This window comes from Notechis scutatus, chromosome 1, assembly GCF_049901735.1.
Source record: "Notechis scutatus isolate UNSWTSFEM ecotype Mainland chromosome 1, rNotScu1.2, whole genome shotgun sequence".
In the NCBI taxonomy this organism is placed as follows: Eukaryota; Metazoa; Chordata; class Lepidosauria; order Squamata; family Elapidae; genus Notechis; species Notechis scutatus.
This window is the reverse complement of record NC_142009.1, coordinates 195,437,308-195,465,294: the sequence shown is the minus strand read 5'-3', so window position 1 is coordinate 195,465,294 and position 27,987 is coordinate 195,437,308. Positions and strand designations below refer to the sequence as shown.

Below are 27,987 nucleotides of genomic sequence, written 5' to 3'. Positions count from 1 at the left end.
TGCTATTCAGGCTTTATTGGCTCATAGGCTGCAAGACAAGTGGCTTGCCCTTATATTGGCTTTAAATTGCTTGTTAAAATGTAGAGAGAACATGCCTAGGAGCACTTAGTGTCTAATATGGACGGGATTTGTCAATTCAGGATTAAATTGCCCATTTGTCAGGAGAAAAGTGATGACTGTAGTGAAATATCGAGGAGAGGATTATCATTATTATTTTTTGAAAAAAGGTTACAGACCTGAATAAAAGCCAATTTCCAATTAGATGCAGCTTTGCCTGCTGGCAAGTCCCTTTTGTGCCTTTGTGCAGATTTTATTCTGGTGGTTTTTAGGGTATGATCCTGGAAATACCGCTGGAGCATTGGTAAAAGGCAGTGCCAAAGGCTGCCTTTTGATATCCCTTTGGGACTCCTTTTGAATTTGGAAAAGCAAGTGTGATTTTCCATCTCTGTTGAGAGGCCTGTTTTTAGTAATTAAGCTGCTCGGTGCATGTTTGAAATCTATAGAAATCTATAATACAGGTCATCCTTGATTGGGCCCAACATTTCTGTTGTTAAGCGAGACATTGGTTAAGCGAGTTTTGTCCCATTTTATGACTCTTCTGGACACAGTTGTTAAGTGAATCACTGCAGTTGATACTATCAGTAACCCGATTGTTAAGTGAATCTGGCTTCCTCATGGACTTTGCTTGTCAGAAGCTCGCAAAAGGGGATCTCATGACCCTGTTAGGACACTGCAACCGTCATTAACATGAGTCAGTTTCCAAGCCTCTGAATTTTGATCACATGATCACAGGGATGCTACAAAGGTTGTAACTGGGAAAAATGGCCCTAAGTGCCATTGTAACTTGGAACAGTCACTAAATGAACTGTTGTAAATTGAAGACTACCTGTAGTCCCAACTGATACCAAACCAATCATTTTAGTTACAAAAAAAAATATATCTAAATAATGTCTGTAGATACAATAGGAATTCCCTGTCCTCTCCCCTCATCTGCACCCTTCTCTCTAGAACACGGGTGTCAAACTCGTGGCGTCACATTGCCATCACGTGATACATTGTGATGTTTTTTCCCTTCGCTGGACTGGGCTGGGTGTGGCCTGTGCGTGATGCATCTGGCCCGCGGGCCGCCATTTTGACACCCCTGCTCTACATAGTCTCCCAATCTTAGGGCTAGTAGTTTTGGCAGCAAACATCTGGATGACCATGAGATGGCAGCAAAATGAGAGTTATCTTTTCATTGCAGCCCTATGCTGGTAGCCTCACCCAATTTCCAGAGCAGATTGGGAGGGAATGCGCAACAAATAAACGTTTCTTTATTTAGAGTTTGATCCTATACATGTGTGCAAAATGTTCCATGCACAAACAAATCTGGGCCTAAGACACTAATGTTGGATGGCCCATGTATAAATTAAATTAGATAATTGTTATTCTTTCCTAAAGGAAAGAGACTCTGTTTTCTTCCTATTTAAAACAGACCTGTTTTTTCTTGTGGTTTTTCAAACAAAGGTAAGTTACATTTTTTACTTGATAGAATTTGTTATAGCGAATAAAATGGTACAAATAGTTTTAAAATAAACCTTTTCCTTCTAATCTACAGTAATGAGTGGAAATTTTTCTAATTATTGGAATGTTATTACAACATCTTGCTCTATTGGACCATTTCAGATTTGACAGCGTGCATGGCATTTAGAGTATATCTTTTTTTCACAGAGCAGTGATGAGTTTTAACCAAGGTTTTTAGAGCAAGTAATTTATTTATTTCGGCTAACAGTTTTCCCTAATGGCATGGTTGCCTATTAAGTTAAATATTATAAATGTCCCAGCAACTTAGTTCTTTTGAATCGACGTTCATATTCAAACATTACATCATGAATTTAAGCAGATAAGGTTTCGTTTTGTTTTGCAATATCTAACTCCATTGCATTGCAGTGGGATCAACCATCTTATCTGTCCTGAAGAATTATAAAAACTTTTAAGATTCCAGCTTTCCCCCCCTAATAACTAACTAAAAGTCGTCTCACCTGCACACTATCTTAATGATGAAATTCTCTTCCTCTAAACTAATTTAAATGCCCTTTCTATATTAACACAAAATGGCAACTGGTCCAAGAATTCTAGTTGTGAAACAGAGGTCTTGGACAGTGGCTTAAATTATGCAGCTAAAGTAGCCTCAAATTCTACATCTGATTCCTAAACATTTAGCCAGATGAAATTCACTTCTCAGAATTTCAAGAACAGTAGATAAAGGAGGTTATTACAATGACAGAGTCAATTCGTTCCAAGAAGGGGTAAGTGGATAAAGTAAAAAGTTAAGATAGAATTCACAATCTCCTTGACTAAAAGTTCAATTGTGTGATTGCAACCAGCATCTTGACTTTTTGCCCTACTGCTAACTCAAACAGAAACATTTGAGAACAATCTTTGGATATCTACCACCTTTATAAATGCACAGGAGAAACTTTCACTGAAATCTGAGGGATGTACATATAAACAGACATATAAAATGCAAGCAAATGAAGAATCTCATACATTTTGAAAGCAGAACAGATATTTAGAAACAACGTTCTACTTAATAAGGAACAATCTTTTTAATAAGCGAATTCATTTCTATGTTTATGTACTGTAGATAATAAAATTTCCTGATCGTTTTGTGCCACATACTAATTCTATGCCATCAAAAAAGGAAGAATCACAGCAGTCTATCCTAAAATTTGGACTGCTACTATTGGCTCAGATGAATCAGTTTACCAGGATAAAAAGCTAATATATTGGCAAAAAAGGGGCATTGCCCTTCTTGTTAATAATGATCCTAACATCGTAACACTGAAAAGTGAGAAATAAACTTGAACGCCGTTTTCCATTATGATTAGTACAAAGGTTAAAAGTGTTTTCTCTCTTTTAACAGTTAGCATTTATATTTTCTCACCCCCCCACTGAACTTGAAATTCTACATTGAATTGACTTGGAACAAAGTGTACTACATAGCCAGTACAGAATCCCAGGCTTGACCAGGAAAACTTGTGTTGATTGTGTTTGATCAATATCAAAATCACCCCTTAAAGGGCATCAGAAGGAATTTGCCCAGGTTTGCCAAACAAGTTCCCCTAAGAGCCCTATTTGCTGGCAAAAAAAATATCCTTTGTTTTGAGACAAAAGGGAGAGAGATGAGTGAGAGCTGAAAGGAACCGGATTGCCTGCAAGAGATTGGAGGAAGAACAACTGAGAAAAGGAGAGAGATTGCTGGAAAGGCAGAGACAAGACAGAAACTGGAAACAGTCTTGTGATCTGGGTGAACTGCTTTCCAGGAGAAGCGCGGGTCTAATCGACACGTGGAAGGAACTATGATGACAACAAAGCTGAACAAAGCTACTCCCACAATGAGGAGATGAAGAAGAGCTGCAAAGAGTTGATCTTGAAATCAAAACAATTGTCTCTGGATGATGAAAAAAAGGAATTCTTAGGTAGGGATGAAGTAAAGATTCTAGGTCCAAGGTGTCAAACTCACGGGCCACGGGCAGGATGTGTCATGCGCTGGCCACGCCCACTCCCAGTATAGTGAAATTGTGATACGTCACATGACGACAATGTGTTGTCACGAGTTTGACACCCCTGCTCTAGGTGGATACAATAAAACTTGACTCCATAGAAAGGGCAGAACTAAAGATTTCTGGGCGGGAGGAGAGCAAAAGATCCTGAATCATGTACCAGAGATCTCCGGGAATCAACTGGAGTTAAGAGGTGCTCCTAAAGCTTCAAGCAAAGTTTGCAGTCTATATAAATCAAGGATTAATCAGCACCCGTTTATTGGAGAAGTGAGTTTAGAGGAAATCCTTTCAGAAATAAAGTAAGAGCTTTTAGGCTAAGATTTATGTTCAGATTACATTGTTTTTAGGTATACTAGTCTGCTGTTTGGAAAAAGTCTATAACTGTCTCATGGTAATTAGGTCTGATTTTTCTATCAGAAAGAGATTGACTTTCAGAAAACTTCAGTCCTATGTGTTTTATCCTATCTATCTATGTTATTTGAACCCCCGCATTTCTTCCCATATCTTTCTATTTAAGATTGTTGTTTCAGACACTATTTATACTTTTATCATATCATCCATATGTTTGGTGTTTTGGTAAGCTAAAAAGTAAGTTTTCTTTTTCCTTAAATTCAATAAAACTGACTTTTTACATGATTTTGTTTATATCTTCTTACAAGAGAAAAGGCTGTTCCAAGGCCACATACCCAGAGGTGGTATTCAGCAGGTTCTGACCAGTTCTGGAGAACCGGTAGCAGAAATTTTGAGTAGTTCAGAGAACCGGCAACCGGCTCTGACTGGCCCCACCCCCATCTATTCTCTGCCTTCCGAGTTCCAGCTGATTGGCTGAATCTTCTTTTGTTGTCCTGCACAGGAGAACAGAGCTGGAAAGCAGGTTAGTGGTGTGGGGAGAGAATGGGGATTTTGCAGTAACCTTCTGTCACGCTCACCAAGCCACGCTATGCCCAACAAGTCACGCCCACAGAATCGGTAGTAAAAAAAATTGAATCCCACCACTGCACACACCTCAAAACAATTATGGACAAGACATGATACTGTTTGTTTGCTTTTATTTTTATTATTAGTATTATTACTGCTATCCTCACCATCACCATTTTGCCCAGTTTATGGATAAGTTGCTTTGGCTTTGAGAATCCTATCTCTATCACAATGTAATGTCAAGAAGGAAGAGCCTAACAAAGACATCTCTTTTTTCCAAGAACATGCATCATGTCAGCCAGAAAGTAGTACATAAAATATAACCAGAAGCTTAGGGGTAGGTAGGCCTGAAGAAAACCAAGAGCTCTTCCATCTACAGTACATTGTCTTCCCTTCTTTGACAGCCATTCATTACAAATATAATTAAATCTATATTCCATCAAATCTTCTAATAGTTTTATTTGAAGTGCAATCTTTTGATTACAGCAACTGCCAACTACCGTAGTCAATTAGAATCAAAGTGTTTTCGGTACAAACCACGATGGCAAAAAATGATAAAATATTCATTGCAATATCATGATGCAAGTCCTGGCCTTTTGTACTTATATCCCACTGGGACACAAAAATCATAATTCATGTTGCTTGCAGAAATGTTGCAATATACATTTCATCATTTCCCCCATTCCCAGGGTTACCTATGGAATCATCATGCCATTGGAAAAAAGTAAAAGACTTTTCCAGAATATTTTCAAACACAATTAAATGTGAAGTTGAAATTATCAAAACATTCCTCCCCTCTTTGCAAATGGAGGTGAATTAAATTTAATGCTTTTGCCTCCAGTGGTGGGATTCAAATTTTTTACTACTGGTTCTGTGGACGTGGCTTGGTGAGGGTAGCTGTAAAATCTCCAATCAGAGATGGTTTTTGCCATTCTCTGAACTACGCAAATTTTCGGCTATTGGTTCTCCAGAACTGGTCAGGACCTGCTGAATACCACCTCTGGTTCCACCTAACTTCAGTTTTTAAAAATTTCTTTTGATAAAATGAAATGCAAAAAAAAAAAAAGTGTCATCTTCCAAGGTCACCTCATTTCAAAGCATACCTCTAGACCTCGACAGCTTTTTACACAATTTTAAGGATAAAGTATTGTGGAAGAAACTTTCAGAATGAAAACTGCCAATTTTCTTTTCTTAATAAATATGTGGTGTATTAATAAAAGAAGCAGCATTGTACTGAAGGCTGTTCCAGACCATCAGATTTTCTATTTTGGGGCCTTCAGAGAGCAATTTTATACCAACTTACAATGTTAACGTATCCTCTTTCCTGCTTGCGTATCTATTCTGACATTAAAACATATACAGCTTCTTTCTAAGTTGTACGTTCTGGTAGGGCCACTGCTTACTTGGACTTTTAAGACAAAGGCATTGGATTAAATAACACAGATTTGATCAGTTTTATCATTACTCAGTAACAAATCTTGTTGAAATAATCTGATTTGTCTTGAGGCAGGATCCAAATATCCATTTTAGGAGCAGAAAAGAGTCTAAAACTTGAGTGAGGAGAGTGTATCCCAGTGTGACATCATAATCTGCTTTTGAGAAGTTACCTCAGGTCAAAAAAAGTGAAAATGTGTTAAGAAGTTGGGTAAAGACTTTGAAGATGAGGCTGCATTAGCCATGTATAGCTCTTTACAGAACTTTGTGTTCCAGCCAATCTTTGCCCTAAGGAAAACGTTTTCCATGGTTGTAAGAAAATGATGTCTCTATAGTAGCTTTCAGTCTTCAGGCCGCGATGGCATTGCAGTCAGATAGATCCTCTACAGTTTATATCCAGATAATTGCTACGTTAATGGCTATTACTAGAACTGGGAGCAGGTGATTACAGGATACTTTGATTATCAGAGGGACTTTGTTGGTTACCTGCCTGGAGTGTGGCCAAGAACATTTTTGCACTTTCACTGAGAGGCATGTTGGCAGTTGCCAAGACAGATGTGATGAATGCCCTTCTCAAGAGCAGAGAATATAGAAAGACTATTAAGGCACTATTAATGCTATACATTCTGAAGCAGCCAAGAACAGAATATCTTGACTGGGTGTCCAGAGGAATGCAGCATTCCCTAACCGACTTACTAAAGATAATTTAGGATAAAATGTTTCTGGGATCTCACTTTTGCCAGGTGAACATATTCATTGTAGGAATTCTGGAGGGAACTGAAAAAGGCCAGTTAGTGTGTTTGATCTAGAAAGTCTTGGTTCTCCTATAAGATTATAACTAATGGTCCCCTCAGTGTTCCACTAATGAGGTTCATCACAAACAGTGAGATGAAATACGGCCATATAAATGCATAGTCACATGGGTAGGGGACAAAAATATTATAATATTTTGTTTCCCTAATTTTATTAAGGACATGATGATGATATTATCCATTAAAGTCATATCCGACTCTTTGGCGATTCTAGGGAAAAGACCTCCACATCTTCGGATCTTGAAATCTTTCTGAGTTTTTTTATGCTCTGGCTGGTGTCAACTTTGATGGTGTCCATCTATTGTGTTATTTGATGGCCTGGTTTTCTTTTACCACTAACTCTAGCCAACATAATTGCTTTCTCCAGTGATATTAAGGATAATGCATGAAAAAAAATTAATAATGTGAAAAATATGGCTTGAGAGAAAAATCCTGAACCCTTCATCAAGTTTCTGTATTTTCTGTTATGAGTTTCTGTATTCTGAAATTATTCAGTTTTATTTAGAAATCATTTTATAACAATGAGGCAACTAAAAAAATATTTTATAACTCTATGTTTCTGTTGAAAAAAGGCTCCTTCAAATACAACAAATACCAATTGCCTGCAAGCAAGAACTGGTAGGACATAACATAGACAAAATAATAGAAAATGAAGATGCTAAAGTGTTCTGGGACTTTAATGTTTGAACAGACAAGCACCTACCACATAACGCCCTAGATTTAATAAATATTGATAGGAGAGAGAAAAAGTTTGGATAGTGGATGGGGCAGTACCTGAAAACATCAAAAGAGAAGATAAAGAACTGGAGAAAAACATCAAAATATAAAGACCTGCAAAGAGAAGTAGAATGACTCTGGCAAAAGAAAGCAAAGGTAGCACCAATAGTAAAAGGTGCCTTGGGTACAATCCCCAAATTTCTAGAGCACCACTTATACGCCACTGGCATTGACAAAATCATTATTATTAGTCAATTGCAAAAGGCAATTGGAACAGTTTAATGATACCTTTAATATCATTAAACAACAATATCTCCCTATCCCAGGTCCTTGGGAAGGACTCAATAGGTAGGTACAAGTGCCAAATCCAATCTAAACACTTGGGTGACTGTGTGACCAACCATAATAATACATAACTAGATGTGATGAAGGCCAACACAACCTCAAAAACTGTCAGCTGTGATTTTACATTGTTGTTTATACAATAATACATATATGTCTTTTACATGGATATTTCATACTCTATTAATTTTTCTCAACAGGAATGTGCTTTATTTTATTCTGAATGGAAGAATTCCTTTCTAATAGATTATTATTTTTCTATTCTGTGATATAAACAAGTTATATAGTAATTAAAAATAATTTTATAATTTTAGACTATGCTCCTGTAAATACTCCGTTTCTGATGAAAATTATATGCATTCTTTAAATGATCTTTGCTGAAAAAGATTTTGCTAAATGAAATGAAACCAAAGTTTTTGTTGTTATATTACCAGGAAATAGACTATATCACCATATTTGGTATGAGACACTACTGAAATATTTATTCATGGTTGTGTTACTGTATATACTTCGTCAAAAAAACCAACTGGCTAAAGTTAGATTTTTGGATGAAAAGATAATTATTATTGCTCTGGTCATTCCATTAATGTCTGAATTGCTATAGGTCTTCGGCTTCAATTAAAGATAAAAATAATAGGCTTTGTGTTTCTAAAAACACACATACACTCTGTATAAGACAACAGTGTTTGGGAAAAGGTAAGAAATCTAGCAAGTTATCGCCTTTTGGACTTAAATAAATTAAACAAAATAATAATATATTATCTCTTTAAGATATAAAAGAGAAAATGTATAAAGATTTCATATTCATTAATTAGCAGTTTTTGTATTTCTATTCAGAACTGTGTCATATTGATTCTTTATCAACAGAAATGAGATGGAGTTCTTTTTACCGAAGATGGGTTTACTATATATTTTTTAAAGGATTATTGTAAATTTATGCTTGTATTGTCATTATTTCCCCCCACAACTTTAATTTCACTTTCTGTTTTTTCTATTGCAGCATTTCTCACAATACGTTCTGCATATACCGGTAATTAAATAAGATAACAGTGCACAGTCTTGTCATTCCTTTCCCAATTTTGTCCCATTTAATTATTTCATATTCCGTTCTAACTATGTTGGCTGATCACCATATAAATTCTTGAATAAGCAGGTAGTTAACCCAGACTTCTATCTTTTTAAGGACTATCCAATAATTTGTTGTGGTCTATCCAATCAGAAGCCACTGTGTAATCAATATAGCAAAAATAGTATTTAAACAAACCTTTTTGTCTCTTCTATTATCCCTCAGATGCTAGCAATGTGATAATGGGCTGCTTCTGCCTTTCTTAAATTTAGTTTGTATATCTGGCACTTCTTTTCTATGTATTATTACTTTAGAGATCAGTGCTAAATAAGAAGCTGTTCTTAAAACTTTTCTGGAATTAAAAACATGTTTCATTTCATGTGGAGTACTTCTTGGCTGTATATTCAACTTTGACACGTGTTGTGATGCAATTGCTACTTCTGAAGCTCCACAAAGTCTGAGCAGAGAATATCTCTAGTTTCCAGGCAAATAAATTTCTTAATAAATAGTTAATGAAGCTGATATTAGCTATTTACATGAGCTTGAATGTCCTGTTCCAATAAATCAGCAGAAGCTCAAATTAAACAAAATGTAATTAAGTTAATTCAACCAATATTTTTTTGTGTGCATACAGGACAATTTTTTTACTGAGGCTTCCCCGCATTCTTTTCCCTGTTTAATTTTTTATTACTAGCTTCATGGTTAAGCTAATCTGCATTTATTGCTTTCAATTAATTATATCAATTAATGTACCTTTTAAAAAATTAAATCAGTTTCAAAGAATACTATCTTCTCTATTAATCGACTGCATAAAAGAGTTCCAAATAATTTCAGATACTTTGCTTATGCTGAGAAAGCAACAAAACATTACTGTATTTATTTACCAGAAATGTGTAGATTGGTAAAAAAAAAAAATTTTTCCAATTTTTTTTTCGTATAGATCTTGGATACCTTTGATTTGGATGCTATGAAATATAGACAAAATATGCTAGATGCTCATGCAATTGGTAGTAGGCTAAAAATAAACACATTTGATCATGCCTCCTACTTTTCTGGGGATTGTTCCACATTATTATTTTGACCAGAATAGCCAATTTTTTAATCAATTGGATGAAACTGATATGTTCTGAATTCTCTGAAGCTGATCCAAGTACACATTGGACTAGGCCAGTGGTGGCTAAACTTTTTGGGCTCCTGTGCCTAAAATTGTGCACATGCGCATGCCAGCACCCAGAAGGCAATGTGTGCTCCTCCTGCCTCCTGCGCATGCATGTGCAATTCCCCCACCCCACTGCTCCCTTACCTGCACTGCACCTCCCAGCTGATTTTCGGCCCATTTGAGGCCTTTTTCAACCTCCCAGAGGCTCAGGAAGCCTCTGCAGCCATTGTAGGCTGAAAAATGGGCCCTTTTTGTCACTTCCGTTATTTCCGGAAATACAGGAAGTGATGAAATGGGCCTGGTTTTTGGCCTACAAAGGCTGCAGGGGCTTCCCTCAAGCCTCTGGGAGGCCAAAAATCAGCTGGGATGCGTGTGTATGCGCAGTGAGGTAAGTTTACCTGGGGCTCGCGTGCCCACACAAATGGCTCTGCGTGCCACCTGTGGCACATGAGCCATAGGTTTGCCATCATGAGACTAGGCAATATAAGCATTCAGCATCTTTTATTCTTACTTAACAGAAATATTTAGCAGAACAACCGAGTTGGAAGGGACCTTGGAACTCTTCCAGTCCAACCCCATTTGACCAGGCAGACTGCATTGTCTTGCATTTCAGACAAGTTATTCAGATTTGAACAATGCCAAAAGCATGGTCCTTATAGCGATGTATTAGACCAGGAGTGTCAAACTCAAGGCCCGGAGGCCTGATCTGGCCCATGGGGTGCTTAGATCTGGCCTGTGGGGCCACCTTGGAAACAGTAAAGGGCCGGCCTGCAGTGCCTCTGCCAGCGAAAACAGAGCTCGGCAGCTTGTTTTCACTAGCAGAGCATTTGGGCCACCACAGGTGCCCCTGACACGAGTGATGTCGAGTTGGCCATGCCCCCCTGGCCCCCTAGGTCAAATACAACTCTGACGCAGTCCTCAATGAAATCAAGTTTGACACCCCTGCATTAGACAATGACAGACAATGGAAAGTAGAAATTATATAGAAAAGAAATTGAATCTATGCAATATTTTGCAAAAGGGATATATTAAACGTGCATAGGTTGGCTGGAATATAATCCCAAAGAGCAAGTCAGCTTGACTAAATGAAAACATTGAAGTGGACTGATTTGCTTCAATCGACTGTTTTGATCTGGAGGAAAAAAGAAGTCTTTTGCACGTGCATTTTTCTTATTGTCAAGATCAAAGCAGCACACCAGTCCTAATGCACTGATATAGACTCCTGTTCCGATTCAGCACTTCACTTTAAAGAGCTGCTTCAATTGGGTATTTGTTGAAGCAAAGCAACCCCTGAAGCCCTGAAAAGTTTCATAAATAGTATCTGGAACAGCAGGAATAGATGTTTAGCCACTTTTCCCCCCCTTTGGCAGCAACATAGTTCTCCAAACAGAAATTGAACAATCCTTCAATTAAATTTAATGGGTATATTTATTTATTGCCCCCTTTTTATTTTGTACAGATAACTGAAGGTGCAAACATTCCTGTACATCTTCCTCCTTCTATCTCCTCCACAAGCTAACAGGGTTTGGCCGAGAGTGAGTGGTCCAAGGTCACCCAGCTGGCTTTCATGCTTAAGGTGGGACTAGAACTAATGCCTTTAACCACTAGACCAAACTCTTCATGTGATAGTTGGACATCACTCTTCAGTGATAGGTTGCTCATTAATTACTCCAAAACGGAATGAACTGGCAATCATCCACAGAAAGAATAACCATACACAGATGTTGCTAGACTTTCTGCAATGCTTATTTGGCTCCTGGATACAACTTAAGGTGTGGGTTATCACCTATAAAGCCCTTCTTGGTACAGTCCTATACTTGTAGAGTACTTGTCCCTTATTGATTCTATCCATCCCATGAGATCCAACAGGGTGAGTATGGCTTGTATCCCCTCTATAAAACAGAATCATGTGGTGGACCCAGGAGACATGCTCTGTCGTAGTACCTGCCCGCTGGAATAGTACCTGCCCCTTAAGATTTGGACAGTCTTGAAGGCCTTGACCTTTCCCCAGGAAGGGGCCACGTGCCAGATGAGCCCATCTACGGTGATTTGATGCTTGACGGGTCAGCCTTTGTTACCTTATTTTTCTTTTATATTGTTTTTAATCTGTTGGTTTTAATACCCAATGTGTACATCGGGTGTCATATAAATTGATTGTAAATGCATGTACTTAAATTTCTATTCTGCTCTACTGCTTCATGGCACTCAGGGCAGCTTTCAAGAATAAAATTACAATTGAAATAATGGTGTTCATAATCAACAAAACGTGATTGATCTGATTGACAAAAAATGATGATATCTTTCAGCTCAAGAGTTGGTAAGAATTTGAAGGGATAATCCCAGTGAGGGGCAGGTACAACAGAAAAATGGCAGGGTGAAGAAATCTTATTTATGTTGACAGGAATATTTGTTAACCACTCCCTCCCACTCTGTCCTTTCCTGATATTCCCGTGACTTGTTTTCTTTGAAGGATTTTTTTTTTTAAATCTGCTGTACAAATGTTATTGGTGTACACTCACAAACATGTTGCTATACTCTCTCTTGGATTCACTGTCACTTTATACTGCCAAGAATTCACAATGAATGTATGCTGGTCAATAGGTTTTCTACCTCAATAACCCTGTCAACCAATGTAGCAAAAACCAGCTTTAATTTCATTCATTTGTAACAGTTTGATTTACGTATTCCCTGACTTCCCCTAACAAGTTCCTGAAAGCCTTTGAGTGCACTGCTGTTAACTTGGAAGATCTGTTTTGTTGTCTTTTGCATTTGCCACAATCTTTATTTCAAATGTTTTTTTTAAAAGTGAAAGCATACACATTTGAAACCACAGCCCAATTAGGGACCTCTATTACAATGTTAGATCACCGAACCATTCAACTGAAGCATAGAACTGGTTTTAGTTTCCATAAAAATGTTTATTTAATTCCTCTATAAAGCCTTGGTATATTTCCTTGACTCAGCCAAGAACACTTCAGAATAATGAACCAAACTTTACTTTCTAATTCGGGATCTTTCAGAAGCTCCTTGAACTAGCAGCTGTCCAAGTTTTGTCCTAGTTTTTGATGAAGTTAATAGGTGAGATCACTGTAGATATGCTATTTTTTTTATTCCCAAGGAATGTGGGTAAAGTGGGACTTTAACTGAGAAAAATTTAACTAGGACACAAGTTTTGCTCCTCACTGATAGATCTGGAAACAAATCAAGAGTTACAAAAAGCACCAAAGTGATCTTCGACAGCTTACTGAACAGTAGAGGAATTTCATGGAGTACCAGAGGCCTAAAAAGCACACCATAAAAAAGCTCAGGAAGTTAATACCAACCAAATACATCATGGTTTGGTAAGATACTTAATGAGCAAAAATAGGTGTGTGTGTGTGTGTGTGTGTGTGTGTGTATCAGTGAAAACAATAGATTGTTTGCTGGGAAAACTCTACACATGACAGGTCAGGTTAAACTATGTGCTGATACGGAGCTAAAAGATCACACTATAAAGAAGTAAGCCCCCAGTTCAAATGTGTTGTATGCACAAAAACTACTTCAACTACTGGTAGCCATAAGAGGATGTTTCCTATCTTCATCCTCAGGCCCAGTTTGACTCTACATAACAGTGTTATATTATTCAGTGGCATGAATCTAGTTTAGAAAAAAGAGAAATGTCAACATTGCTGTCAAAATCAAAGCTGTTGAAAATCCAGCTTTGCTTTTTTTTCTTCATGCTCTTGAGTTACCTGCTGAGTTGGTCCTGAAGTAGATCCAGCCTCTGCTCCACTTCACCATAGTTGATGTCACTTTCTGTTTCAGAGATTCCCCAGGTGACATGAGGTAATGCGGATGGACAGGATGATTCTTGGTGACTTCTGCTCTGCTCTTCCTCCCAGGTTCGTCTGTCCCTGATATCTGCCAGTCAAAACGGTGAATGAGAGTGAAGGTTAGCCTAATGCAGATAGTATTTTATGTCTGTTTCTTATATTTCCAATCCTTGCAATATGAAGAGGCTGCTTGTCTGTTACTGTAGTTTTTCATTTGCCACCAACACACTCACACATAAGGCTAATTTCTCTGTGCAGAAGCCACTCTTAGAATTTTGTAGAGCTAAAGCAAGTTTTGAAAAGGAAAATGCAATCCCTTATTCATATACTCCTGGGTTTATTTCCTGCCTTGTTCCCTCTGAATGGCACAGATTCTCACAGCATCTCAGATTCCTTGCTATGGTAGGCATTTGATGCGGGGAAAGTGGATGGATTGTGTGAATGCACAGACTACCACTGTAACTATCGTTCCAGGAGAATATTTGTTTTCATGCTCTCTGAGCATAAGACATTTTCAGTGAGTCTGAGCAAGTTTATTGATAGAGATGCTGGAGCTAGTTAAGGAAGACAGACAGTGACAACCAGAATAACTGGTTTGGGATTAAATATCCAGATATTAGTGGCTGATTGAGGTGGGAATCTGGATCAGATTATTCTCCTACAGTGTTGCTGTATAGAGGGCTCTGCAAAAAAAGGCAGCTGATGATAAAAGCACCTGAGCCAAGAGTGCCTGAATAGCCACATAATCTTGAGCAGGGATGTCAAACTCGATTTCATGGAGGGCCGCATCATTTTGACCTAGTGGGATCCAAGGTAGGCATGGCCAGTTCAATGTCACTCCTGTCAGGGGCACCTGTGATGGCCCCAAACACTCTGCCAGAGAAAATGGGCTCCTGAGCACTGTTTCCGGCTGTGATGGCCTCCTGCAACCCTCTGTCAGTGAAAAGGAACCCAGGTGGCTCCCAGGCTCTGTTGGCAGAGGCACCGTGGGACAGTCCTTCACTGTTTTCAGGGCGGCACCGCAGGCCAGATCTAAGCACTCTGCAGCCTGGATCCACCTGTGGGCCTTGAGTTTGACACCCCTGATCTTGAGCAATGCTGGTACAAGGACTTTTGAATACATTTGCAAGCAAAGGTAATAAGGAATGACTGTGAAGGACAATTATTGCTACCAAGACAATAAACAGAAATTGAGCTGGTTCAAAAAAAAAAACAACCTAATTTGAGAAAACGTTTCAGACAAGCACCTTAATTTATATGAAGATAAAGTGAGGGAGGGAGAAACACATTCAGACTTGCCAAATTTTATTACAGTAAAAATAGTCCTAACTTATATGGCATTTGTTTCTTAGTCTGGTTCAGGGGTGGGATTCAAATTTTTAACAACCGGTTCTATGGGTGCGGCTTAGGTGGTGGGCGTGGCTTGGTGGTCATATGACTGGGTGGATATGGCTTGGTGGTCACGTTATTGGCTGGGTGTGGCCAATTCAATATCACTCACATCGAGGCATGCATCTCCTTGCCTGACCTCTCATGACTGTGAGGATGCTGCAACAGTCAGAAGTGTGAAAAACGGTCATAAGTCACTTTTTTCAGTGCCTTTGTAACTTTGAATGGTCACTCCACACAAGCAAAGTACCAGCAAAAGAGAGAAAGAAAACTCCAGAGAGGTTCCTGAGATAGGAAGTCTAGTCCTGCCAAGAATGTAATAAGGGTTAACGGAGAGGCAGTTTCTGTAAGCAACACCAGAATGTTTCCTTCCTGCCTTCCTTACAGGATTAGGCCAGTAATTTCTTCTAACAACTGGTTCTCCGAACTGCTTAGAATGTTAACAACCGGTTCTAGCGAATAGATGCTAACTGGTAGAATCCCACCCCTGGTCTGGTCTACCTTGTAGGGTGACAGTACTACAGAAGAAGCACCTATAGACCCAACAGGAAGCAGGGCACACTGTGTGTTCATTGGGGGAAATCTGGAAAATAGTCAGATACTCACTGATATGTCTTCCTAGGTTAGTGATCGATAAACAGCAGTTGCCCAATAATACAATTTTCAGCCTCAAAAAACAGATGGGAAATAATAACTTTTGCTCTATTTATCTTTTTCACTCATAATCAATTCCTTTGAATTATTTTCATTTTCAGGAAGAAAAGTAGAAGTACAAGGAAGGAAATTTTGAAATTCCCCAAACAAAACCCAACCATACTCTTTAGTTGCACTCCTTTCTACAGACTGTAATTTCCTAGGGTTGCTTTTGCTTTTATTCAATAAAAGTACTTTATTTATATTTAAAAAAAACTGGTTTCTTTATATAAATATTTACATATGAGCTCTCAAGGTGCACAGCCTCTTCCTTCTGTTCTCTTCACACCTTAAAAATATCATCAGAAAACAAATGAAAAACAAGACTAAAATAAAAAATTCTCAACAAGATCAAACATCAGCAAGAGCTGATCCTATCTGATCTGCACATATTCGAATAACTCCTATGATAGATAGCATCAAAAGATGCAAAAAAAATTATTTGCTACCATCTATGGTCAAGAAGTGGAAGCCATGTCATCGAAAAACCAGTTAGCTTCATGGACTGTTCTAAAACAAGTAAAGTAACTATAAACAACCAGGTCTTTTGGAGCTTTTTAAAAGCAATTATAATAATAGAGCTGGCACTATGGCAGGAGTTCACCAGTTCGATTCATTTTTCTGGCAAGCTTTTTTTTTTTTTTTTTTGCAAAGGCCTCTGAAACTGTTTGGAGAGTTCAGGCAAGTTCACATTAATGCAGACCCAGTTTTCCATCGTGAGGAGAAAATATCCACTGTAATGCCAATATCACTCCTTACACTGGATATTAACAATGAGGTATCACATCATTAGGCTTTTTCCCCCCACAATCACTAAAACTGAGAAACCTATCAGCATAATATTTATCAGCATACGCATATATCGTTACACTGTATACCCATACGGTTAGAAAACATCCACATTTTGTTAATTAATTCAATTAACAAGAACAAATAAGAATGCTGCTGATTAGATGGAACATTATTAAAAGCAGGCAGACACACACAAAAAGAACGAGAAAAAACAATTACTTCTTACGCGTCCCAAACAAAGAATAAGGAAATTTTATTTGGGTTTGTGTGTGGCCACAGTAAAAACACTCCTGAAATTAGCTAAATATAGCCCAGAGAAGATTGTTTTGCTAGGTTGCCTTGGAAAGTGTTGCCATAGCTGCGAGATATATTTCTAGCAACCAAAAGGGAAAAGGTGAGCTTCCAAATTGCAAATATATATTAGTAGTATTTACAAGGGTCTGAGTCACCGGGAATTTATGGGTAGATGAATGACATTATTGGCTCTCTCTCTCTCTCTCTCTCTCTCTGTAGCTCAGAGGTGGGCAATTAATTTTCCCAAGAGAAACTGAGACTGCTGTGGAGGGCCGAACCAATAGGGTTGTGAAGGTACATAGGCACACACACATGCACATACAAAAATTGGGGGGGGAAATAGCAGTTGCCTTCAAAATAAAAGCAATCCACGCAGGCTGGACAGAGATAGTCAAAGGTCTGGACATGGCCCCAGCAGGCCATAAAATGCCCAGGTCTGATGTAACCTGATATTTGATAAAGTGATATGGGATTAAAAAGTTTTTTATGCAGAAATATTCATGCAAGGAGAGAAATCAACAAATCAATTGTGATGTGTAGAAATATTGCAATGACAGAACTCTTGATGTGTTGCATATCTTCATGCATTTCAGTTATTCCTAATCAACAGTCTTAAAGTTCTGGCAATAAAATGCCATGGTGAGATAGCTGGGAGATAATTTATATGTCTGATTAATAATAAGGCTAAATTTATTCGGTGCTGATCTTATGTGGTAAATGTTTGCTACATACTGAAATTTGGAATGGCACCTGAAACCTAAATTGCAATATTTGAGCATCTCCCGCTTAATTCAGAGTGAAAAAACAGCAACCCATGACTACTTATGACTCAATTCTATCATTTCTTAAAACAACAGCAGCACAATGGCTAGTTTATACAATGAGATGGTATCACGATTCCTTCCCAACAGGTGGAGCAATACAGCTGTCATTAATTTGGGTCAGAGCTAGCAAGATTTCAGGCTTCACAGGAACAGGATAATTTCAGAAACCGAAGACTCAGCACCAAATGAAACAAGACATCAGACTTCTGCAATCAGATTAGTCTAATCTTAGCTTCTTGAACAAAACTCACCAAGGTAATACCAGAAATGTTTGAGAAGCTGCATTATATGGGAAGTTCCAAACTTTATACTATATTACACTTTATGGCCAGATAGTTTCCTATGGTTTCTTATTTCATGTGGTTCAGCTATAACACACTGACCGAAAAGCTGGCTTTGAATAGCATAGCACCTAGACTTATATATCGCTTCACAGTGCTTTACAGCCCTCTCCTAAATGGTTTACAGAATCAGCATATTATTCCTAACAATCTGGGTTCTCATTTTACCCACCTTGGAAGGATTCGGAATATTAAATATGATGTCTTGGTTCAAATAAGCTTTTTTAATGTGGCAGATTTGTTAAGATAAGATAGTTTTCTTCTCTTTTTTTGTTTGCTCTATAGCTTTTAGCCAATTTTTGAATCTTTTGTATATATAAATAACGCTTCCTGTAATCCCTTAATTTGGGGTAGAGTTGGGGGAACTGGATGAAGCTGAACGTTTACTGGCTGGATGCCCTTCCTTATGCCTAGGCAGAGTTCACAGCAGATTATTTTTTCTTTGCGCCCTCGGAGAAAAACATCAATCATTAATTAGAATTGAACTCTCAACCTTTCAACTGGGAGGCAAGTGTTTTCACCTCTATGCTGCTCATCGTTTGTATATACCAAAGAGATAAAAACCCCAACCCTTTGCTGTTGGGAGTTATACGGTCAACTTAAGGATGACCATTCTGCCTTGCTCTATTGAAGAGAATATCTGTTGAAACACAGAAAGGCAGGGCTGTCAAACTCTTGGTCCACAGGACAGATGCGTCATGTACTGGCCACACCTAGGCCCGGTTTAGCAAAGGGGGAAAAAGTCCCAATATGTCACGTGATGATCCCATGATGATGTGAGTTTGACACCTCTGCTCTAAGGCTTGAAGAAATTAACTACTAAAATGTGATAAACTTAATCTCACAGGCTATTTTCAAGGAGATGTTTGGTTACAAGGTTTAAAGTCTGGCTTCTCTAACCATGTCCTGTGACTTCTTAAATCTGAATGCAGATTTGGCAAAAGACTGTGCTGGGTTTACCTTTACAGGAGTGACTTCGTCGATCACTTTGGATTCTTTCCGTTGCATTCACTATTTCCTCAAAATCCAACACTGCAGCCTTGCCTAGTCCAGCTGGGTAGCCTAGGATCTCAGAAAACAAAGGTTTCTGCTCATCATCTGTAGATGACACAAAAGATGATGACCTGCTTCTCTTTTCCACATAATGTTTCTCAATGGCCTGACAATGCTGGTTGTTGTCCATAGAATTCTCATCTTCTTTGTCATAACCTGTTAGAAAAGAAATTATCAGATTGATGCTATTTATTCTTGTCCATGGGGAAGTGGGGAGTACTATACATTATGATACCATTTAGCAAGTTTGTTCTGTTCAGAGAATAATGTTACTTCAGTGTCTTTTTATAGTACATGCCTGTAGGATTTACATCTATTTCCTCAAGCAGATCCTGAGATTCCTCTCTAGTCCCAAGGGGCATGGCTGACTTTTTTTAAAAAAATAATAATAATGGTGAGTACAAATAAATACATTAAATGAGAATAAATTTTATTTGCATACAGGATTAGTCATCTTCTTCCACAGCACTTAATACATTCTGATTTAAAAAAAAAACATTTCTAAATATTCCTAGGAATGAAACATATGACTTTAAAAAAAGAGAGTGAGAATGGCTTATTTTGAATGCCTATAGCAGCTTAATAATGGTACCATATCCATTTTCATTAGCAAAAAATATGCAGGATCTAGATTGAAATTGGGACACTAATATATTGGGCTGAATTTTTTTTTCTTTTGGCTTCCTTGGGTTTACAATCTTTGTTTTACCTCCTCATACACAATAATGTAAATTTTCAAATCAACTCTGTTGTTGAAAGTGAAGAGATTTTTTTTAAACACACTTGTGAGAGTCAAGGAATGATGGTATTTAGAGCCTAGAGGGAATATTTAATGCAAATATAGATAATATTCCCAATTCATAGTATATCCTTTTCCTCTATTTAAAATAACATGATTTGAACCAGCTTTATGCTCTATACACATGGTAATTTTTAAACACAAATAGATAACCCTGCAAATATGAATAGAATGTCAGCCTTAAAATTCTTCAATTTATAATCAGTTTTTTAATCCCCAAACATAAACAAATCATTTCTTCCTTATTTACAAAAATGTCTACTTTGTAATATACTTATCAATAACTAATTTTGTCAATCTCTGTGCAGCTGAGGACTGAAACAAATAATCCAGCTGGATAGTTATAGTTTAAATTTGTGATTTCACAAGGCTTGTTCCTATGTTTAATAGAAAATCTTTGTCTAATAAATTCCAAGAATTGCAATTGGATGATCCAGGATAATTTGTTTCAAATTGTAATTGCTACAATAACCTCTATCATCCCTGATACTAAAAACATTGTTATTAATTCATTTAAAAAATAACCATTTCATTATCCCCCAATTTTACTACTTCAGCTATCAACCTCATTCTGCCTAACAGTATGGCCAGCCCTGCTGGAAAAGGATTATCACAGTCATTTTGTGATCAAGACAATACCTGACCTACATTTTCCTCCTTAATCATGGTCAGCAGGTATGTAATAGCAAATTATTGCATTCTCTGTTTTGAAATGCCTACCTTAATTAGTTTCCTATGGGCAGGTTTTAATAGCATGTTTCCACTTTATCATTGCTGTTAAAGCATGTAGATGTCACTGGTAACTTAGAATACTACCATTGGTTGTCTACTTATCTACCCAGCTTTTAAGCAACAGATCTACAATATGTTTAGGAGAAAACGTTTTAGGGCAGACTCGTGTTTATCTTCATACTCATAAGTCCTGATTCATCCCAATCAAAGGAGACTGAATATGGAATATGTTAGAGATCATCAATACATATTCATTCATTCATTCATTCATTCATTCATTCATTCAGCTGTCCATCTTACACAATATGATTATGGATGGTATTAAAAAAAACACATCATAAAAACCAACCAGTAATACAATTCTATGAAGAAGAGCACCAATTGGGATTACTACTACTAAAGTTGCAGAGAAAGTATTATTATAGGAAAAAATATTATAGCATTTTTACTAATTCACTATTTCCCTGAAATCTTCGTTTATTTTCTGTTCTTCAATACTCAGTACTCCCCCTAGAACCATATATAAAGGAACTGATTGGCTGATTATGTACCAGTCAAGCTGGTGTTGACTTTTAGTAACCTTATAAATATTCTTTAGGAAACTCAATCCCTAACCTGGTCCTTCAAGTTCTATATCAAGAAATAGAAAGTTACTTATTTTTAAAAAAATGATGCTATCTGAGATACTCTATAGGATAAAACACCCAAAGTAAATAAAATCCCTTTAATGAAAAGTTAGTATAATTTAATTAAGAACAAGCTGAATGGTACATGAAATATGAGAAACTATACTATTGCTAATATTGGAAATAATATTTCTTTTGTGAAAGATGTTTGATTAAGATTTTTTTATACCCTTCTTTTAATGCTGAACAAACATTTCTTATGAAGAAAATCTGCAATGCTGAATTAATTGTCTTATCCTTGGAAAATTAAGTGGCCAAGGTACTAGAGGTAAAGGATAAATTATCAATGTTTTGTATGAAGCCAATGTAGAAACAGTTGCTATAGAAACTACTGCAGTGAGAAAAAAAGCTAAGATTTCAAAGAGATACTACCCCTCTTCAACTTCTGATATTTAAAAAGAAAAAAAAAAGACCTCATAACAAGGGTATCACAGGAATAGAAAGAAAATGCATATATCTGTTTTAACTAATTAAATCTAAATGTTGTTCATTGACACAATCACAAAGTCTTTCCTTCTGGGTAATTCCATATTTTTGCGGTCCCCTTTGTGTCATTTTTAAAAAAGATTTAAAAGCCTCCTGGGTCAAGGATCTGCTCCATTATAAAATTAAAAATGACTGACTGGCTGAATAACATTACATGATGTCTGAGATCCAGATGTTCCCTATACTCTGGAAGGTGTTAACACCTGGTTTTTCCCTCAGGCCTTGGGCCAGGATGGGAGGTACAGCAAGCATTGTGATTTGGGAGGATAGTGATATAAGGTTGGTGATGCATGAGAGAATTTATTTTATAACCTTGTATATTTTATTATTTCCGCATCTGATGGTTCATTTTACCCTAATATGGGCAGCAGCATACATCGGCTACATGATGGCTACAAATAAATAATTTCTCTCAGGATTACCAAGATCACTTAAAAGGGGGGAATGCCCCTGGACAAAGAGCTTTCTCTTAAGTCAACATTGCTCTCTTTCAAGGGACAAACATTTTATTTAACCAAGTATATTTTAGTTTTAATATGCTGTTTGCTTGTTCCTGTGGATTTGATTGATTGACTGATTGATTGATTGATTCCATGCTGCAATCAAAAAGACTCTTGGTGGCTTATGCAGAAAAGTTACAAATTAAACCATCCACAGTGGAAAGATAAACAGAATTATAATACGATCATGCAAAGGTAAAAGCATATAAAATAAGACAGGAATAAAGATAAAGAAGAGCTGTAATGGCAATATCAAGTCAGCTCTATGGAACAACTCAGTCTTCAACAGTTTACAACAAAGAGGGAGCTAGTTTGCCCTCTACAAGATGGCTATTTCACCATGCTGCCTTGTCTCAGCCCCCAAAACAGAGGTGGTATTCAGCAGGTTCTGACCAGTTCTAGGGAACTGGTAGTGGAAATTTTGAGTAGTTCGGAGAACCGGCAAATACCACCTCTGACTGGAGATTTTACAGTATCCTTCCCCTGCCATGCCAACCACGCCACGCCCACAGAACCGGTAGTAAAAAAAAATTGAATCCCACCACTGCCCCAAAACCTTCTGAAAGTCCCAAATGCCTTGGTTTTTCCTGGTTGATCTAATCAGTCTGGCCAACATTGAATGGAGCAGAAAGTCCTACATGTATCTGAGCACCAAACTATAAAGGATTTTATAGGTTAAAACCAACACCTGGTTATATTATGTGATACCCCATTCTGATAGAATCTAAAATGATGAAAATTGGTCTAGATGTAAAGTACTTCCGTTTGTACTGGACATGGCTTAGTAGACAAAAACCAATATAAGAATAGACTGAATTTCCTGGAGGCAGAGACAGCAAAAGCATTTTTGGTATTTAAGTGTTCTCTGAAAGGGAAGTGAAGGATTGCTTCCCATAAAATAGTGGAGATATAGCTCTTGTTCCAACAGAGTCTTCATAGTTTCGTATTGTTTATTTGTTTGTTTTACAAATGAAACATGTCTTTCCCTTTACAGATGGGAAAGTCAGGAGTCAAGTTAATTTTTGCTGACTTCTAGTGTTCTTAGTACATCAGCAGTGTAGCCCTTAGAGAAGTGAAGTCATAGCAGTAATTTATGTGGCATCCTGAAAAAAATTCTATTAAAAATTCATAATGGATAAAGGCCAAAAAGTTACTTTCTCTTTTTCAGCATGTTTTAATATTTATTAGTTACTGAAGGTCACCCAGGGACATAATCTTGGTCAACAATTTCTCAATTGGGGGGGGTGGGAGGGAAGAGGACTTTAAATAGTTTATGAAGGCATTTTCTTGACAGATTTTGTTGCCTCTTTTCTTTTGGCTTCATGCTTTAGAGAGGCCCTTTGATGAAACAGATAACACGGTACTTATCAACAATAAGATACTGAGGTAAAAGTTTTTTGTATAGGACACAGGCAACTTGGAAAACATGTTTTATACTGTATCAATCTTTCAGAACTACATCAAATTAGGATTTATAGGGCAATAAGGGGAAAGCCCTAATTGTTTAATTTCATTAACCTTGAAATTGCACATGTCACCTAAGCAATAATCACCACTGAATCCAATGGGAGTTATTCCCAAGTAAATGTATATGGAAATGCAGTAAAAGAAATGTAAGTCAAACAGGCATTTTTTGCCAGATGAAAAGATATTGGTTCTATCTGTGTACTAAGATGTTTGAGCACCCTACAATGATCTCTGAGGCTTAAGACAAATTTAGTATAGGTTTATGTGATTATCCTTTCAAAAAACATCATTTAGTATATAAAGACATCCTTACCTTTATCCATGTCACTTTCAAAAGACAAGTTCCTTCTTCGGAGTTTACCACTGTCTCCATCCGAATCACTTGTGGTCTGTCGCCTTATTGCAAGATCAGCCTTGAAAAAGAAGATGTCCATACAGTATATGATAGATTAGAGACATTTGACTTTATTTATTTACAACTCTTCATTAGTTTACTTTGAGATGGATCCAGATCTTTACTGTCCATAGGTGGAAAACTTCCTTCTATAGACAGAAAGCTTTAGAACCATGGAGAGCTATTGATCCTAGAAAGTGGGGAAGGAAAGTAACCTTGGCACCAGGTATGGTTCTACACTGTTGGAGGGTCAGGTTTTCCCAGCCTCCACAAAGAATAGAGTATGGAGAATTTAGAGGGATGGTTTGTCTCCTATTTCTCCTAGGAAGAATAGAACATTGCAATGCCCAATATTTTGTCTATATGCAAAAAAAACAACACCTAATAGTAGTAATTCCTCTTCTGAGCAAGACTCACAATTTATATTAGATGTCTGGGTGATATTGAAGAGGAGGTGTCTCTTTTAAAAAAAGAATGTTGATATAAGCACTAGAATGTTAATTAAAGTCCCCTTTACATCTTGTTCTCTGAATTACTATTTAAAGTTGTTTATTCTTTTTAAAACAGAATGTTCTCAGAAATAAGCCAGTGAAGAAAAAATTGAAAACAACCTCTTATAGATTGTTTATTACTTCAGACAGTAATGCAGTAGTAAATTATAATTAGCTATGTTCAATTACACAATAACAGTAATAAAAGTTGATCTACATAGCAATAAAGCAGATAAAATTATATGGCCTTTTGTCTCTGTCTAATTTTTCCTTCTATCATTGAGCCAATGACAGAGATGTGACTTTCATAGCTGAAAAAGCAGCTTTTATCTTGGTAAGTGCCATTTCTTCTTATAATTATTTCTGCTCTTTGTCAATAATTTCTGAGATATGCATAGTCATTTTTCACTAAACAGAAACAGAATAAAACAAGAAAACAAAAAGAGAATAGAAGATAGAAAGCAAGACTGATCACATCTGTCTTCTCAATACAGGAAAGATGTAGGCAAAAGTTCTTAGAGAAGTTTAGTGTGGTTTGCCCTTGCCTCCTTTCTAGGGCTGAGATAGAATGACTGGCCCAAGGTCACTAGCTGCCTTTTGTGCAAGTTAACTCTCCCAGTTTCTAACCACTACATTATACTAGCTCTGTAGGTGCCATTATCTTGATAAATCATAGAATCGTAGGGCTGAAAAGCACTTTGGAGGTATTCTAGTCCAAGATAGGAGCCCTTATACCAAGGGTCTTCAAACTTGACAGCTTTAAGACTTGTGAACTTCAACTCCCAGAATTCCTGAGCTAACATGAGTGGAGGAGGAATTCTGGGAGTTGAAGTTCACAAGTCTTAAAGTTATCAAGTTTGAAGACCCCTGCCTTATACCATGCTTGACAAATGGTGGTCCAATCTTTTCTTGAAAACATCCATCGATTAAGGGTCTTATATATCTTAAAATATTTATAATCTCCTCGACAGGAAATTTCTCCAGATTGGATCTCTCTTTAGTGAGCTTCCACTTATTGCTGTCCTACCCTCAGGTGCTTTGGAAAATAAGTCATCCCCATGTATTTAGTAAACTCACTGCTCAGTAAAACACAGATTACAATTTATAGCGGTTTTGCCTAATGTAGATATTCTCTAGATCAGCATTTCTCAAACTCAAACAACATTTCTACATCTACATCATAGCCAACTAAGGAAATGCTGAGAATTTTAGAAACCTTTGTTTAAAGATATGGACAGAACCCACAATGGAGAAAACGGATGTACAAAATGGTTATTGAGCTTCTGTTTAACCTAACTTTTTGGTCTGACAAAATTGTAATGTTCCCCTGTTACTCTACAGATTTAACTAGGTCTAGTTAAGTGCTCCTCAATAATGGGTTTTTTAAAAGATATAAAATTGAACTCTCACTTTATGAGACCTTCATTCATCACGTCATTTGCATTTATATTGTAAATTGACTCTACTTTTTTTTTTTTGATTGACATGAACCTTACAATTCTTTATATTCTTCCCCTTGTTTGGAGACTAAAAGAAAAGTTAGCACTTTCTTCCTCCCTAGAATCTTTCTGTGATTTGTAGAATTAGAAAGGGACTGTTAGATTCTCAAGAATATACCGTAGTATGCAGGACTCATCCTCAATACATGGCTGACTAGTATTTGCCTGAATGAATCTAATGAAGGGGAGATTACCTATTTCTAGGTCATTGGTTCCACTGTCAGCCTGCTTTTACTGCTAGGTACCATTTTGTAACAGTCTTCTGGAATATGCTTTTTCTGTAATGCAAATTAAACGTTTTTGCATCCTGCATGCTGAGATAAAAAGAAAGGCCTTGATCTTCTATGTAACATCACATTAGAAGAGTACTATCATACCTCTTCTCAATTGGCTTTTCTCACAGCTAAACACATCAAATTGCTTAAATTGCTCTTCATAATTTCTACTCCTCTAATTGCCTCCGGTACCCTCCTTCAATTCCAATTCCACTGAATTCTGGTTAAATGTGCGATGCCAAGAACTGGTTACAGGGCCTACAATGAGGTTTTCCTCAGCTGGTCACAGATGGAAGTGGGAACCATAAGCAGCTTTTCTTTTGCATTCTCCCTTAATTGATTAACGATGGGCATTAAAAATGTATCTGACAGTCTTTTTTTTTTCTTTCTGATTTCAAGAAGCAAGGGGAAAAGTTGAAAGACGAGGCTGCCACAGGATGTTCAAATGAAGAACAACCTCATTCAGGAGAGGAACAACCAGGGGAAGGTTTCTACTGATTCTGTCCACCTCTGTAGAACTGGTAACTCTGAAGAGCAGCAGACATAGAACCGGTTCTATGTCTGCTGATGTTTTTGCCCAACCAGGCTCTTACCTGACCTTTATTTCCTGATTTTTTTCAACTTCAGCTGTCGTGTGAGGCACAGCTGCAGTTAAAAAAGCAGGAAAAAAGGGCTTTTTGAAAGGCTGCTTCTCTGCACACAGCATGCTGATGACGATTTACAGGCGAGCCCCAGGCAGCGTGCAGGGAAGCACATAGTAAATCACTGAACCTCGTAAATGACCGAACTTGTAGTTAACCCTGTCGGATCCTACCCCTGGGAACAACTCAAGAGGTTCTATCCAACTGGGCCCCAAGGGTTGATAAAAGTAAAGATGTCAGGGAGCAAGGAATGAAAAAAAAAACCATTATATATGAGCAGAAGCTGTTTAAATTGTGGGTGTTTAAGGAAAAACAGCCAAAGAGTGCTTAACATTTTGCTACTTATTGGAATCCTAATTTGACCTCCTGCAATATCTAAGGTACTATGTTGCATGGATAGGCAGTGCGGAAAAATCCAGCCCCATGACAGCGAACCTATGGCACATGTTCTGGAAGTGGCATGCAGAGCCATTTCCCCTGGCACGCAAGAGCTCGCCCGGAAGAGCTCCACTGCACATGAATGCACGACGACGCCCGACAGCTGATTGTCGGGTATCTGGTGCACATGCACGGGGAGGGCGGGGAGTGCACGGAAGACATGTGCGCATGCACAGAGACGCGAGGCATATGCTGGGGTCACACATTCATGCGCAGAGATGTGTGGCACATGGAGGGATCGTGCATGCATGCGCAGATGGATGGTGCACAGGGGGTGATCATGCACGCATGTGCAGAGATGCGTGGCGCACAGGGGGGTGATCGCACACGCATGCACAGACAAGCGAGGCATGGCAAGGGGATCGCACACGCACGCCCAGAGACGCAC

At 37.7% G+C, this 27,987-nt stretch overlaps 1 protein-coding gene across 12 annotated transcripts in view; it reads right to left on the bottom strand.

Annotated features, from left to right (window-relative positions):
* Window positions 1-27,987, bottom strand: part of KCNH7 (potassium voltage-gated channel subfamily H member 7) — a 348,077-nt gene that overhangs the window by 7,236 nt on the left and 312,854 nt on the right. For all 12 annotated transcript variants that reach the window (XM_087949836.1, XM_087949838.1, XM_087949835.1 and 9 more), the window contains 3 exons: window positions 24,175-24,274; window positions 19,099-19,347; window positions 13,725-13,893 (listed from right to left, as the gene is read on the bottom strand). In XM_087949836.1, coding sequence (XP_087805962.1) covers window positions 13,725-13,893; window positions 19,099-19,347; window positions 24,175-24,274 — 518 coding nt within the window. The remainder of the gene's footprint in view (window positions 1-13,724; window positions 13,894-19,098; window positions 19,348-24,174; window positions 24,275-27,987) is intronic.